The sequence below is a fragment of the Perca fluviatilis genome, chromosome 2, assembly GCF_010015445.1.
Source record: "Perca fluviatilis chromosome 2, GENO_Pfluv_1.0, whole genome shotgun sequence".
Lineage (NCBI taxonomy): Eukaryota > Metazoa > Chordata > Actinopteri > Perciformes > Percidae > Perca > Perca fluviatilis.
Window position 1 is genome coordinate 3,436,361 of NC_053113.1, and position 12,628 is coordinate 3,448,988.

A 12,628-nucleotide genomic window follows, 5' to 3' on the forward strand; every position below is an offset into this window, starting at 1 on the left:
ACGGCAGTAAATGATTATGTCTGGTGAAATTAAAGTGTTGTTGCAATCTGTTACATTCTTCATTTTATAAGTTAAATTGTTTTGTAAAAGGGCAAATGATTGTGATAAAGAGCTGTTTTTTTTCAATACACACTTCATAGAATGGCAATGGCACGGAAATAACGTACGTATTAAATCAACTACTTTACTTATAAAGAAGCATGCCATTATAAGCTGTAATGTCTTCCCTTCAGTTAAATAACATGCCACCAGTGACACCATACAGACTGAATCTTCCATCGTATTATTTATTTATTTATTAATATATAATGTATCAATATATGCAAATACTACTTCATATAAGTCAGGTGACCTAAAATAATACAATAGCTTTCTTTTAACACGTTAAGTTATATTAACAAGTCTCTCAAAGAGAGATGTGTAGCCCGTAGGCCACTGCCCGCTGCTCTCTCTCCCTTCTCTGCCTGCTTCCTCCTTCATGAAGTCCAGGAGCGCCCACTGACCCTGGCTCTCTTCTTCGGTGGTGGGTTGACCTGTTCATTGGGAGATGAGGAGGACGCGGAGGTGACAACCCCACTTTCTTTTTTCGTCATACTATACTATGACTTTTTTTACTGTGCAAAATTTTTTAAAGAATATTCTTTTTTGTCCTCCTACAAAAAGTGCAATTTTTGTCAATTTGAAAAATGCTGTTTTTTTTTAAACAAACTCTGAAAACAAGCAGAAAAGCCTTCTGGCAGTGTGCTGGCACACTGTAAAAATTATCAGGGTGGTTCTACTTAAAAATTTAAGTTCAACTGCTGCCTTAAAAATGTGAGTAAAGCCAACGTTAAGAATAGTGTTGTTTCAACCCACAAAGTTAGATTATAGAATATGCTTAACTAATGATCATTTATTGTTTGAACTTGATACTGTGATTTAAAACAATTATCAATACTACATTGTCCACTCAAGGAAACTTGCTTCCTCTTGTCAAGCAAAAATACAATTGTATGCTATTTCAACTCACGAAGGTAAGTTAGAGAAGATGTTTAATTAACAATAATTTATTGTTAGAACTTGATACTGTAAGTTAAAACAACCATCTATCTTACATTGTATATTCAAGGAAACTTGCTTCTTTTTGTTAAACAAAAATACAATTTTACATATAATTTCAACTAACTGTATTCATACCAATTGTCTTTTCAAGTTAGGTGTACTCATGTTTTTAAGGCAGCAGTTGAACTTATACTTTCAACTTAAGCAGACTAATGTTTTTACTAAAAGATCACAGACTGTAATAAATTTCATGGTAGTTTAACTTGGAAATGAAAGTTCACCTTCAGCCTTGAAAATCGAAGTTCACTCAACTTGAAGACTGCTTTTGTTTCAACTTAGAAATTAAAGTTAATGAGGGTGATGTAACTACAGTGTTCTAGTTTTGTTAAAGTTGTTATTTTAGTTGATTTAACTTTTAATTTACTTAGTTTAACTTCATACTTTAAGTTAAAACAAATAAATTTCTTTCTTTAATAATGCAAGAAACCTTCCTTGCCTAGTATAACAGACATACTTTTCTGCTTTATTACAACTCACGGTTTAAAGTTACAATAACATAACCACATTTATAGTGGAGATAGTGTGGGTGCTTGGGTACAGCCGCCCCAGAGCCCCATGCAAAATAGGGGTCCCTCTAAAGCCTCTGATTTTGCGTCACTTGGGCTAGTGAAGTGTCACACCGCAGATTAATAGCTGAAGGAAGCCTATTACTGCTCAAAGTCTAATGCTGCAATACTCCAGCTCTTCTTATCAAACATAACAGTCACTTAACTCATGGTTACAAATGTAAACCAGCACAACAATGACAATTACCAGGCAACAAAACACTACATTCAAGCACACGTTTAATAAACGGAATTCAAACAAAATGCAAACAAATTGCAAACTTTTCAGCAAATTTTAACACAACTCTATTTACCGCATTGCATCATGGGAATTGACCAGCCAATGAACCAATTGCACCTGACTGCAGTATGTAGATTGGGGTTGGGCTAAATGTGGGCGGAGCTGTTTGACTTTTGAAAAGTACTTTTCAAGTACATTTCAATATGAGAAGAGTGAAATGCCAAATTCACAATTCACAAGCCTTTGACAGGTACTCCCTCCTCCCACTAGTGCTTTGTTGTTTGCCACAACACTTGTTATATTTTAGTAGAAATTTGCATAGGCTACATCACTTATCTGCGGTGTATAATCAATTTATTCTGTCCATGCTTTAACTATGCTGTGAAGACAGGTTATTTTAAAATCGAAAGGCAACCATTTTTTGTTGCAACACACACACTTTTTTTTTCAACTGATAACTTACCCAAGTTCAATCAACACATACATATCTGATAAAAAATGTAAATAGTGGACCCAATGAATAAATGCAAGTTTAACTTTCAAAAACTCATAAAGTTGAGTTCAAAATCCAAAACTTGTATAAGCGTGTTCAGTTAAAAATAAGAAATAAGTGGACATAACTAAATGGGTCTGTACTTTTTTACAGTGCAGTGTGCTGTGGTCCCCAGCCTCCCCCCCCCCTCTTGTGTCTGACAAGTGATGGCAGCTTGTGTATCACTCAGAAATCAACCAAATACATTTAACCTATTTCATTTAACCACTTGCCGTGGTAACAGGTTGTTACATGCCGTGTTTTGTTTTGCTGTGTTGTCTGTCTGTCTCTGTGTGTGTGTGTGTGTGTGTGTGTGTGTGTGTGTGTGATTCTCCTCAGGTGTGTGCTGGTGATGTCACTCCTGCAGCTGCAGCTGATCAGCTGATGAGGGAAGGTGTTAAATGGCCAGAGAGAGTGACAGAGAGTGAAGCTGCAGTGGAAGCCAGCTGTGTGTGAGCAGAGTGAGCAGAGGAGAGTTGCATGAGAAGCTGAATCAAGCCAGTGACTAAGAGCCAGTAATCGTCTTCCTTATGAAGATTGTCTTGTTTATTTTGTATAATATATTCTTTCCTATGTTCAGACCTCCCGGGTTTGTTATTTTAAATTGTTTGGGTCCTCCACCCCTAGACAGATTAGGGACGTTCCAGTTTTTGGGAGCTCGTCCGGGATCTTTTGTTTGCACATTTTTCATTGTCTGTTGCGGTAAGTTATTCTGTTTGATATTTTTACCTCCGTAGCCTTAATGGTGTGTGATTGTGAAACTGCTTCCTCAGTCTAGATAGGGTAGTGTCCAGCTGGGCCCAATCAGCCTTTCCTTCGGACACTCATTTATTGTTTTGCCTTTTTGTTTTCGGAGTCAATCCTGGGCGGAGACAGCGTCTTCAAAGGGGCTGGCGTTTGCGGTTTCGGCGCTGATGTGTTGCCTGAGTTGCCTCACGCGCGGCTCCAGAAGATAAACAGGGTTTAGTGATGGTTAGGCAGGTTCTGAGGAAGTTGTTGTTTCCATGAGGCGAGGCTGGACACTTATTGTTTGGGGGCGTATTAATATCAAACATTAAACTTAGCGTGTTCAGCGCGGTTCGTGCTTGTGTTACGGGTGATGCCGCCTTTGAATTAAGTATGTTTGTGTCGGACCCCACTTTAGGTTAGTTTGGTAAGTGTACAAAGTTGTTGAAAACCTGCTGCTAACTTACCATACATACCCGCTGAAAAAGCCTTCTGGCAGTGTGCTGTGGTCCCCAGCCATCCCCCTCTTGTGTCTGACAAGTGATGGCAGCCTGTGCCTCAAGCATTTACCGTTGTAGCAGGTATTTATATGGTGTTTATAAAGTCATTGTTTAGCTGGATAACAACTCAGTTCTTAATGTCTTGTGATTGAAGCATGAACTTTAAAAAGTGTACTCAAAAAGCATTTGACAGGTTCACACAGATACACGAATATCTGTCAAGAGTTTGTTAACTTTCAAACATTTATTTAGAAAAAACACACATGGCATACAATTATATTACAATATTAAAACTATTAGTAGTAGTTATCTCTTCCATTCTGGCTCGTGTCACTTTGTTTCTTTAATTGTTGCTGTTTTTGCGTTCATGGGGGCATGGTGGGGGTGCAGCTGATACATCGTCATGGTGGTGGGGGAGTTCTCTCTCTAATAGTCTTTTTTTCTGCCTTTACTTTGCCTGTAATGCATGCATGTGATCCTTGAGAGGTAGGCTACTGTCGGTTTCTAAAATTACATAAAATAAACATTTACCTGCAATAGGAGGTCTTCTTTTCCTCATGTTGTAGTACACATATTTTCCACTCTTTCTAGCTGCTTTGCCCTGATTTTCCTTTGTTTGCGCTCTTCTCTCTCGTAGTCTTGTTTCTACCCTTGTTTTGCCTGCAACGCATGCCTGTACCCGTTTCTCATGTGATAGTAGGCCTAACAGCATCTGTCTATATTTGTCGTTCTCCATATTTATCTCTGTCTCTCTTTATTGTATTGTCTTTCTACCTCCCTCGCTTCTGCTCTCGATTGTCCTTCCTGTTTTTCCGTAGTTACCGCTTCCATTCTGACGCGTCACAGGCCGCGTCCTCTAAATGTCGCTGTCTTTTTGGTTTTTGGCTGTGACATCACTTTACTGTAATGCAGCCTTTAAAAACCAGGAAAAGTCAACACTTATGCCATGTTTAAAAGTCAAGGTGGTGGGGTGGCCCTCCGCGCTCCCTTACGCTTCATTTTTAAGCAGCCACTGCTCCAACGTCCGTTCCGGCCCGGGGCACAAATAGGTCTCCCTTTTGTAGCAGCTGTGGCCGTATTCTTTGTTTTTGGCTGACACAGCGCTAGAATTGGTGAGCCGGGAGACCTTTTGAGGGGCTTAAGCAAGGCCCTTCCTCCTGGGCCCGACGTGCCTGCTCTGCGTGAACCCTGTGCCTCCACTCAGTAGAGCGGGGGATGGCTCCAGCAGAGGCTGCAGCAGTGCTGGTGGAGGGAGCAGGAGTGCCACTGGTGGACGGGGTGGTGTCCATCGGGGAGCAGAGGATGGGGTGGTGTCCATCGGGGGACATGGGCAGAGGATGGGGTGGTGTCCATGGGGGAGCAGAGGATGGGGTGGTGTCCATCGGGGGACATGGGCAGAGGATGGGGTGGTGTCCATCGGGGAGCAGAGGATGGGGTTGTTGTCCATCGGGGGACAATGGGCAGAGGATGGGGTGGTGTCCATCGGGGAGCAGGGGCAGAGAGGATGGGGTGGTGTCCATCGGGGGAGCAGGGGCAGAGGATGGGGTGGTGTCCATCGGGGGGACAGGGGCCGAGGATTGGGTGGTGTCCATCGGGGGGACATGGGCTGAGGATTGGGTGGTGTCCATCGGGGGGACATGGGCAGAGGATTGGGTGGTGTCCATCGGGGGAGCAGAGGATGGGGTGGTGTCCATCGGGGACAGGGGCAGAGGATGGGGTGTTGTCCATCGGGGGGCAGTGGAGGAGAGGCGGTGGCACTTTTGGTGGGCGGCAATGAGGTCAAACAGTTCCGGGGCAAGCGGCCCTCGGATGGTGGCAGCCAGACCAGAGTTATCTGTAGGCAGTTGATGCTGGTCTGGCTGTTGGGGCTGCTGCAGCAGAGTCCGTGGGGCAGGCAGGGGCTCAGCTGCAGTCTGGGGAGCACTGGGCCCCGGAACTGCTATGGTGACAGTGTCCCTCATAATTGCCTTGCTCCATTTGTTGTGCCTTTTTATAAGAAATAAAAATCAGACAGAAAAAAATACATTATTTGTCTTGACAAATATATAAAGCATGACACACACACACACACACACACACACACACACACACACACACACACACACACACACACACACACACACACACACACACACACACACACACACACACACACACACACACACACACACACACACACACACACACACACACACACACACACACACACACACACACACACACACACACACACACACACACACACACACACGCATATGAGCCCAATTATATTGACTTACCCACAGCGTCAGGGTCCGCTAATTAAACCTCCCCCTTGACCAGCCTGTCCTGGTGGCAGGGGAAGCTCAACGGCACCTTGTCACAGTCAGTCAGCTTCTCCCCAGAGAGTGATTATCTCTCTGGGACCGACGCCGGGTGATCGAGGGCGCAGGACGGTAACTCCACGAGGGCGTGGGCCAGGGCCACCAAGTGATCGTAACCGGGGTGACCGTCTGGCCCAATGACTTCCTGAAAGGAAACAAGTTTCAAGTCTATTTGTAACATGCATTGTCATACACTTACAACAAGCAGTGAAATTAATGCCTGACTCCACTCCAACTGTGCTTTCACATAGCTAATAGCATAATTAAGTTAGAGAAAAATTTTTAAATTTAAAACATGAATAAATAAGAAGCTAATGATAAATACATACCACCCAGACTACCACTCATAAATATAAAAAACCTTGTACTACACAGCACATGATGCAATGCTGCAAGCATACAACCTGAGGGAATATAAAATGTTAACTGTGCACTCACATCCTCCTCTTCCTCCAGCTCAGCCTGCTGCACCTCTATCCTGTTGTGATCAGGAGGTGGGTGGTGGGGTCCCGACTGGGATGACGAGGCCTCTCCGACATCAGGCACACAGTGGGGCTTCTGGAGGAGAGCGCTGTGATGTGCAAGGAGACGGATCTCCTCTGGCTCCTCCTCTTCCTCGAAGCCCTCATCAGTGTCCGTGGACATCACTCGCAGTTGTACCTGGAAAACATTCAGACATGGGCGAGGAACAGAGCAAAGAGTTAGTGAGAGAAGCGAAAAGAAACAACAAAAACAAAACCTGTAAATGCAGTGGAAAGATTTACCTGGGATGAAGCGACACTGGTGCAGGTGGAAGGACTCCAGGGAAGTGGAGCCTCGAGCACACCTGAAGACGGGGAGCTTCACACCCCCCTTGGTGACCTCTCCTGTCCGGGTGTACAGCTCCACCCCCTCTGGGTCCTGGATGCAGTCGAGGTGGCGGCGCTGCGTGCTCCAGATCTCCTCCATGTGGGCGCGGTCGATCAAGGGGACGCCCATGGTGTCTGTCAGCGTCCAGAAGGCGTCCAGCACCTCCTGGCGAGCCAGCTCCTTGCCGGACAGCTTGATGTGGGCTTCCCTCCCCTCCACGGACTGCTCGGCCTCTCTCAGGCGGGCGACATCCTCAGCATCCCACTCGAAAATGGCGAAGGATAGCCTCGCCATGAAGAGGCCATAGAGCTGGTGGCTGTCTGTGGTGACACCCCTAGCGAAGCATTGCATGAGGTGCCACACGTCCAGCCTGACCACCAGCTCGTGCCACTCGTGGTACATCTGATGCACCGCAGACGTTCCCACGGTGACACAGCAGTCCCGGTCAACGTACGTGACCTTTGGAGGGGCCTTCCTGGCTTCCCGGTACTGCCGCATCAGGCCAGCCTGTTTCATTTCAACCCGCTCCATAATTTTATTGTCTTCAATTTCTCATTCTCTAGGTCCCTGGCTGCACTCAATGCCTCTTCTCTGGCTTCCTCTGCTGCTACATCAGGAAGTGCTTCTTCAAACAGTTTAACTTTTTTTCTCAATCGTCTTCGTTGTTCCTTGAGGAGAGAGCATTGGCAGGGATGAAGTCAGAGAAAAGAGGAGCGACTGGACCCAGGTTGGGGTCAACGTGGGGGGGGGTTGGGCGAGCTTAAGCATTGTCATGGTGGCTTCTTCAGGCAGTTTTTTGCTTTTTTCTCTATCGCTCGTTGTTCCTCTAACCATTTTCCTCGTTTTTCTTTCTGCCGGTTGGCAAACCAAGTAAATAGTGCATTACCACATTAGCTGCTCTCTCATTGGTCAGATTTAGCTGGATTAACCAATGGGCATTGGGCCACGGATGCCACGCCAATTGGCGGAGGGAATGGCCTGCTGCAGCATCCTCAAATCCATGGCCTTCCCTCTATCACTGTACCTGTTAGTAGCAACAACAAAAGAAAGCTATGTCAGACCGCTAACAGACGGACAGGCTTCAGTGTAAATCTCAGGAGGAAACCATGGTGTTAATGACTCACCATTTAGTCAGGGTCCTCAGGTTTATGGTGAAGAGCTGAAGCCTCGTCTTGGACATTATCACATCGCTGGTGATTAGGTTTTCCCTGCTCAAAGTGTAGTCATTCAGGATAGATGTCCAACAATTGTACCTCTTCCCACAAAATCTGTCTGCCTTTTGGATGCTCCCTGCACAGCCTGATGCAGATGGCCTCCACCACCCTGCTGATGGAGGGATTCTGGCCGGGGTTGCTGCTGTTCCCGTATGCAGCCCTGACAGCACAAAAAAATCATGAATCCATCTCTGAGGCGACCACATCTCCGCAGTGAGCTTGCAGCAAATATTGTGGTACAGTGTAGTCGGAGCTATTTTTTGTTTTGGCTCACCGCATCACGGTGTTGAGTCCAACAGAGGTGTTCGTTTTTTCCGGTAGGACTTTTGTACCCTCCCGTTGCCCTACTGGTTGGTCTTGGGCATGCCACACAGCTGTAACTGCACGCTTGCGTCGCTGGAAAGGCCAGCCCTTCTTCCTGGCCTCCTCCTCCTTGGCCCTCTTCTTGTTTGTGCATCAGATAAAAAGGTTACAGCGGGCAGCAGAGGAATGGGAATAAGAATAAATCTACACACAGTTTGCTCTTCTTCCAGGTCCTCACCTGGTCTTCGGCAGTCCAGCGCTTCTCCTGCCTACGTAGATCGATCACACACACACACACACACACACACACACACACACACACACACACACACACACACACACACACACACACACACACACACACACACACACACACACACACACACACACACACACACACACACACACACACACACACACTATAGAGGGGGTTACTGTGGTTACTTTGCTATGCATGTGAAAGTTTAATATTGACAATATGGATGTATTTTACTATCAATCTCAGCATATTAGTCCTACCTTTCCTCTCTTGGTAATCCGACTCGTACCAGGCTAGTCAGATGAGATGACCACTACAGTATCATCATCAGACGAGATGATTATGACGACTGATGCAGTCTGCATGCGCGCACACAAAGAAATGAAAGTGTAAGTTACCCAGGGTTAGTAGTTGATGACATCAGAATAAATAATACTTTGCTACGCGTTTGTAAGTCCTGATGTGCAGAAAGCATCAGCATGTTAACCTTACCTCTTCTTTTTTAACAGGCAGACGACAGACGAGGCAGACGAGGAGGGGAACAACGCCCTCCTCCTCCTTGTCCCCCTCTTCCTCCTCACAGCAGATCCTGCTGGACTGGGGGTCTGAGTGGACACAACACAAATGTAAGTTAAACATCTGAGTGACTTCAGGTAACATATGAAAGTCCTGCTGTGCAGAAAGCATCAGCATGTTTAAACTCACCTCTTCTTTTTTTAACAGTCCAACTAGGACCTGCCTGGTCTGAGGAGGGGAACAACGCCCTCCTCCTCCTTGTCCCCCTCTTCCTCCTCACTTCAGATCCTACTGGACTGGGGGTCTGGGTGGACACAACACAAATGTAAGTTAAACATCTGAGTGACTAAATATTAAAATGCTTGTTTGTAGATGCCGTCCTACTGAGAAATATCACAACTCTACCTGCTCTCTTTTGATGCTAGTGGCCAGTGAAGCCCGAGCAGTGTCCTCTGCATCCTGAAGAGCCTCTGAAGTCCACCTCTCCACCTGGCTGGGTGTGGGACTGGGAGCCTGCTCAGCCTCAGTGTCCTCTGCATCCTGCTGAGCGTCAGTAATACTTGGAGCTGCATCTTGGTCCATCTTCTCAGTCGACGATTGATGACAATGATTCGGTTGAAGTTGAGAGTTTTCAAGAGTGAACTGAGAGACAGCACTGAGGTCTTCACCTTTTATTGTGGACAAGTCACAACTCCCAAACCACCAAACCAATCAGAATTCTCCCTTTGTACCCTAACCCCACCCCATTTCAACACCTTACTCCTCTCCTCCCACAAGCCCCCTCCCTGGGATGAACCGGTGGAGGTGGAAGGACTCCAGAGACGTCGTACCGCGGGCACAGCGATAAACAGGCAAGACCACCCCTCCCTTGGTGATCTGGTCCGTCTGTGTGTAGAGGTCCAACCCTGGCATGTCCTGGATGCCCAAGGCCTCTTTGGCATCCCTGTACCTGTTCAGGGTCTCCTCAATTGCTGCCTCGGTCTCCCGTGCCCCGCGTGTGCGGCGGTGACAGTGCCGGGCCAGCTCCTTGATGGAGACCCTGCTCCAGGACCCCGGCTCCTGTGCCTCCTTGGCCTCCTTTAAACGTGAAACATCCTCCTAGCTCCACTCGAATATGGCGTGGGAGAGATGCCTCATGAAAGATGGGTAGAGAGGATGGCTCTCTGTGGTGACGCCCGCAGAGAACTGCTGCATGAAGTGCCAGATGTCCAGGCGAACGGTGAGCCGGTCCCACTCGCTGAACAGGCTCTGCACGGCGGTCCTCTCCTGGGTAGTGCAGCAGCCACGGTCCACGTAGAGCAGCTCTGGCGGGGCCACTCTAGCGTCCCTGTAGCGCCGCATCAACCCAGCATCCATCCTCTCCAGCCACTGGCCCTCCTCCACTGTCAGCACGGACATCAGGATGTATATCATTACCTTCTTGTTAGGATCCATTTTCAGGATTCTACCAAAAATTGAAGTGACCTTGGCCAGCAGCTCTGTCTTCCTGGCGTGCACCTCCCATGGCGTAGACACTGAGCAGCCACTGTCTACTCGGCACCGGAGCCATGGGGGGGAGGAGGAGGAGGAGGGGGGGCAGCACAACTCCTGGGACCTTGTGGACAGAAGATCCACACATTACATTCTGATTATTTAAGCTGAGATACAATGCTTTAATGATAAATATTAGACAAAGGATTCATTCTCCACTTGTGATACTTTGAAAGTGTTTGTGCATTTATATTTCCACATTAATTTAGGTAAATCAAGTCACCTTAAAATGCTTATACGTTGTCAAAAAGCTTATGCTTCAGTCCATCCAGGCCCTTGTGTGATGCTCCAGGAGGAAGCTATGCAGACGACACACTCCGTTGCCCAAGGTCCTGCCGCTCATCTGGGCCAACAGCAGTTTGTCACAGCACAGCCTGAGAGACAGACACACAGACACATTTAAATGCTTTTATCTGGATCTGAAAGGCATTGTAAAAGAAAACTGTGGCTTAAACTAAATACTGTGGGAAAATACTGTGGAGGTGTCCATGGCTCACATACTTTTACAGGTCTTCCCATTTATAATACTCAACACATTAAGGATAAACAAAGCATCTCCATATTTGCATGCTCCCTATGATGGCTGAAGTAGAGCAACATTTTGCAAGTCTTTTTGTCTCCTGTTTTGCCACATTCTCAACTTCCAAATAGCAGAGTTATTAGTTTACAGTTGTTAACCCTTGTGTTGTCTTATCAAAAAGACATCATTCATGGATCATTGTTTGTTTGACTGCCGATGTTAGCTAGCAGAGCTAACATTAGCGCGCTAACATTAGCTCTGCTAGCTAGCGCACTGCAATCATGCCCGATGGCAGAAAGAATTGCAAAATCAAAAGCAATCCAACAGCACATTATACAATGTAAACAAAGACATGTTCTCTTGCGGCGGCCTTTATAAATGAGCAGTGATGAAAGTTAAGAGAGCGTTAGTCTAGCTACTTATGTTATGATGGGAAGTGGAAGTGACTATGCTCTTTGTTTTTTGGTGAATTTCTGTAGCAGAAACAGCGCCGCATATAGGCCTGGAATATGAAGTAGCGTATTGAGTCTTTTACAAATGGATTTGTTCGGACGTAACTATTCTTGAAATGAATCCAGGGAAGACTGGTAAAAAAAAAAAGATCGTTTTGGTACGTGTGGACGTGGCCTAACTGGACGCTTAACCCAGATACGCAGAACGCTATTGTAATCAGCCAGCAGCTGTTTTTACTAACGCACTAATATATTTTTTAATGAACTTACCATTAGAGAAAGAAATGGTAAGGTACTCACGTTTGCTCTTTTTCCACTTAAGCACCTGGTCCTCAGCGGTCCAGCGCATCTATTCTTCTTTGCTACGCATTTGAAAGTCCTGCTGTGCAGAAAGCATCTGCATGTTAAACTTACCTCTTCTTTTTTTAACAGGCCGACTCGGACCGGCCTGGTAAGAGTCGCCATCTGAAAAGGGCACCAAAACTCTCCGCCTCTTTGTCCTTTTTTTTTGCCTTTTTTCTCCTCACAGGAGAAGCAGTGGGACTGCGGGTCTGTGTGGATGCAACACAAATTAAACACAAGTTAAACATTTGAGTGACTTTAGGTTACAGAATATTAAAATGATTGGCTAGTCAGAGTCAGAAGAGATGACCATTACAGCCTCTTCATCATCAGAAGAGATGATGATGACTGCTGGAGTCTGTGTGGGCGCACACATAAAGTAATAAAAATGTAAGTTACCCAGGGTTATATTGATGGGAAATGCAGTTGATATTATATCAGATTAAATAATATTACTTTGCTATGCGTTTGTAAGCCAGAAAGCATCAGCATGTTAAACTTTCCTCTTCTCTTTTAACAGGGCGACTTGGACCAGCCTGGTCTGAGGAGGGGAAAAAAACTCTCCTCCTGTTTGTCCTCCTCACAGGTGAAGCAGCTGGACTGGTGGTCTGAGTGGACACAACACAAATGTAAGT

General features: G+C 46.1%; 2 protein-coding genes across 2 annotated transcripts; both read right to left on the minus strand.

The window, feature by feature from the left end:
- Positions 1-4,748: 4,748 nt before the first annotated feature.
- Positions 4,749-5,956, minus strand: LOC120544846 (proline-rich protein 36-like). The gene is made up of 2 exons (XM_039778724.1): positions 5,925-5,956; positions 4,749-5,630 (listed from the first exon to the last, which is right to left on the minus strand). The coding sequence occupies exon 2, from the start codon at positions 5,604-5,606 to the stop codon at positions 4,749-4,751; it is 858 nt and encodes a 285-aa protein (XP_039634658.1). The 5' UTR covers positions 5,607-5,630; positions 5,925-5,956.
- Positions 5,957-6,087: 131 nt separating this feature from the next.
- On the minus strand, positions 6,088-7,578 carry LOC120571310. Its single transcript, XM_039820196.1, has 3 exons — positions 6,773-7,578; positions 6,447-6,668; positions 6,088-6,153 (listed from the first exon to the last, which is right to left on the minus strand). Exons 1-2 carry the CDS (start codon positions 7,386-7,388, stop codon positions 6,637-6,639), a joined length of 648 nt encoding a protein of 215 aa, XP_039676130.1. The 5' UTR covers positions 7,389-7,578; the 3' UTR covers positions 6,088-6,153; positions 6,447-6,636.
- Positions 7,579-12,628: the final 5,050 nt, after the last annotated feature.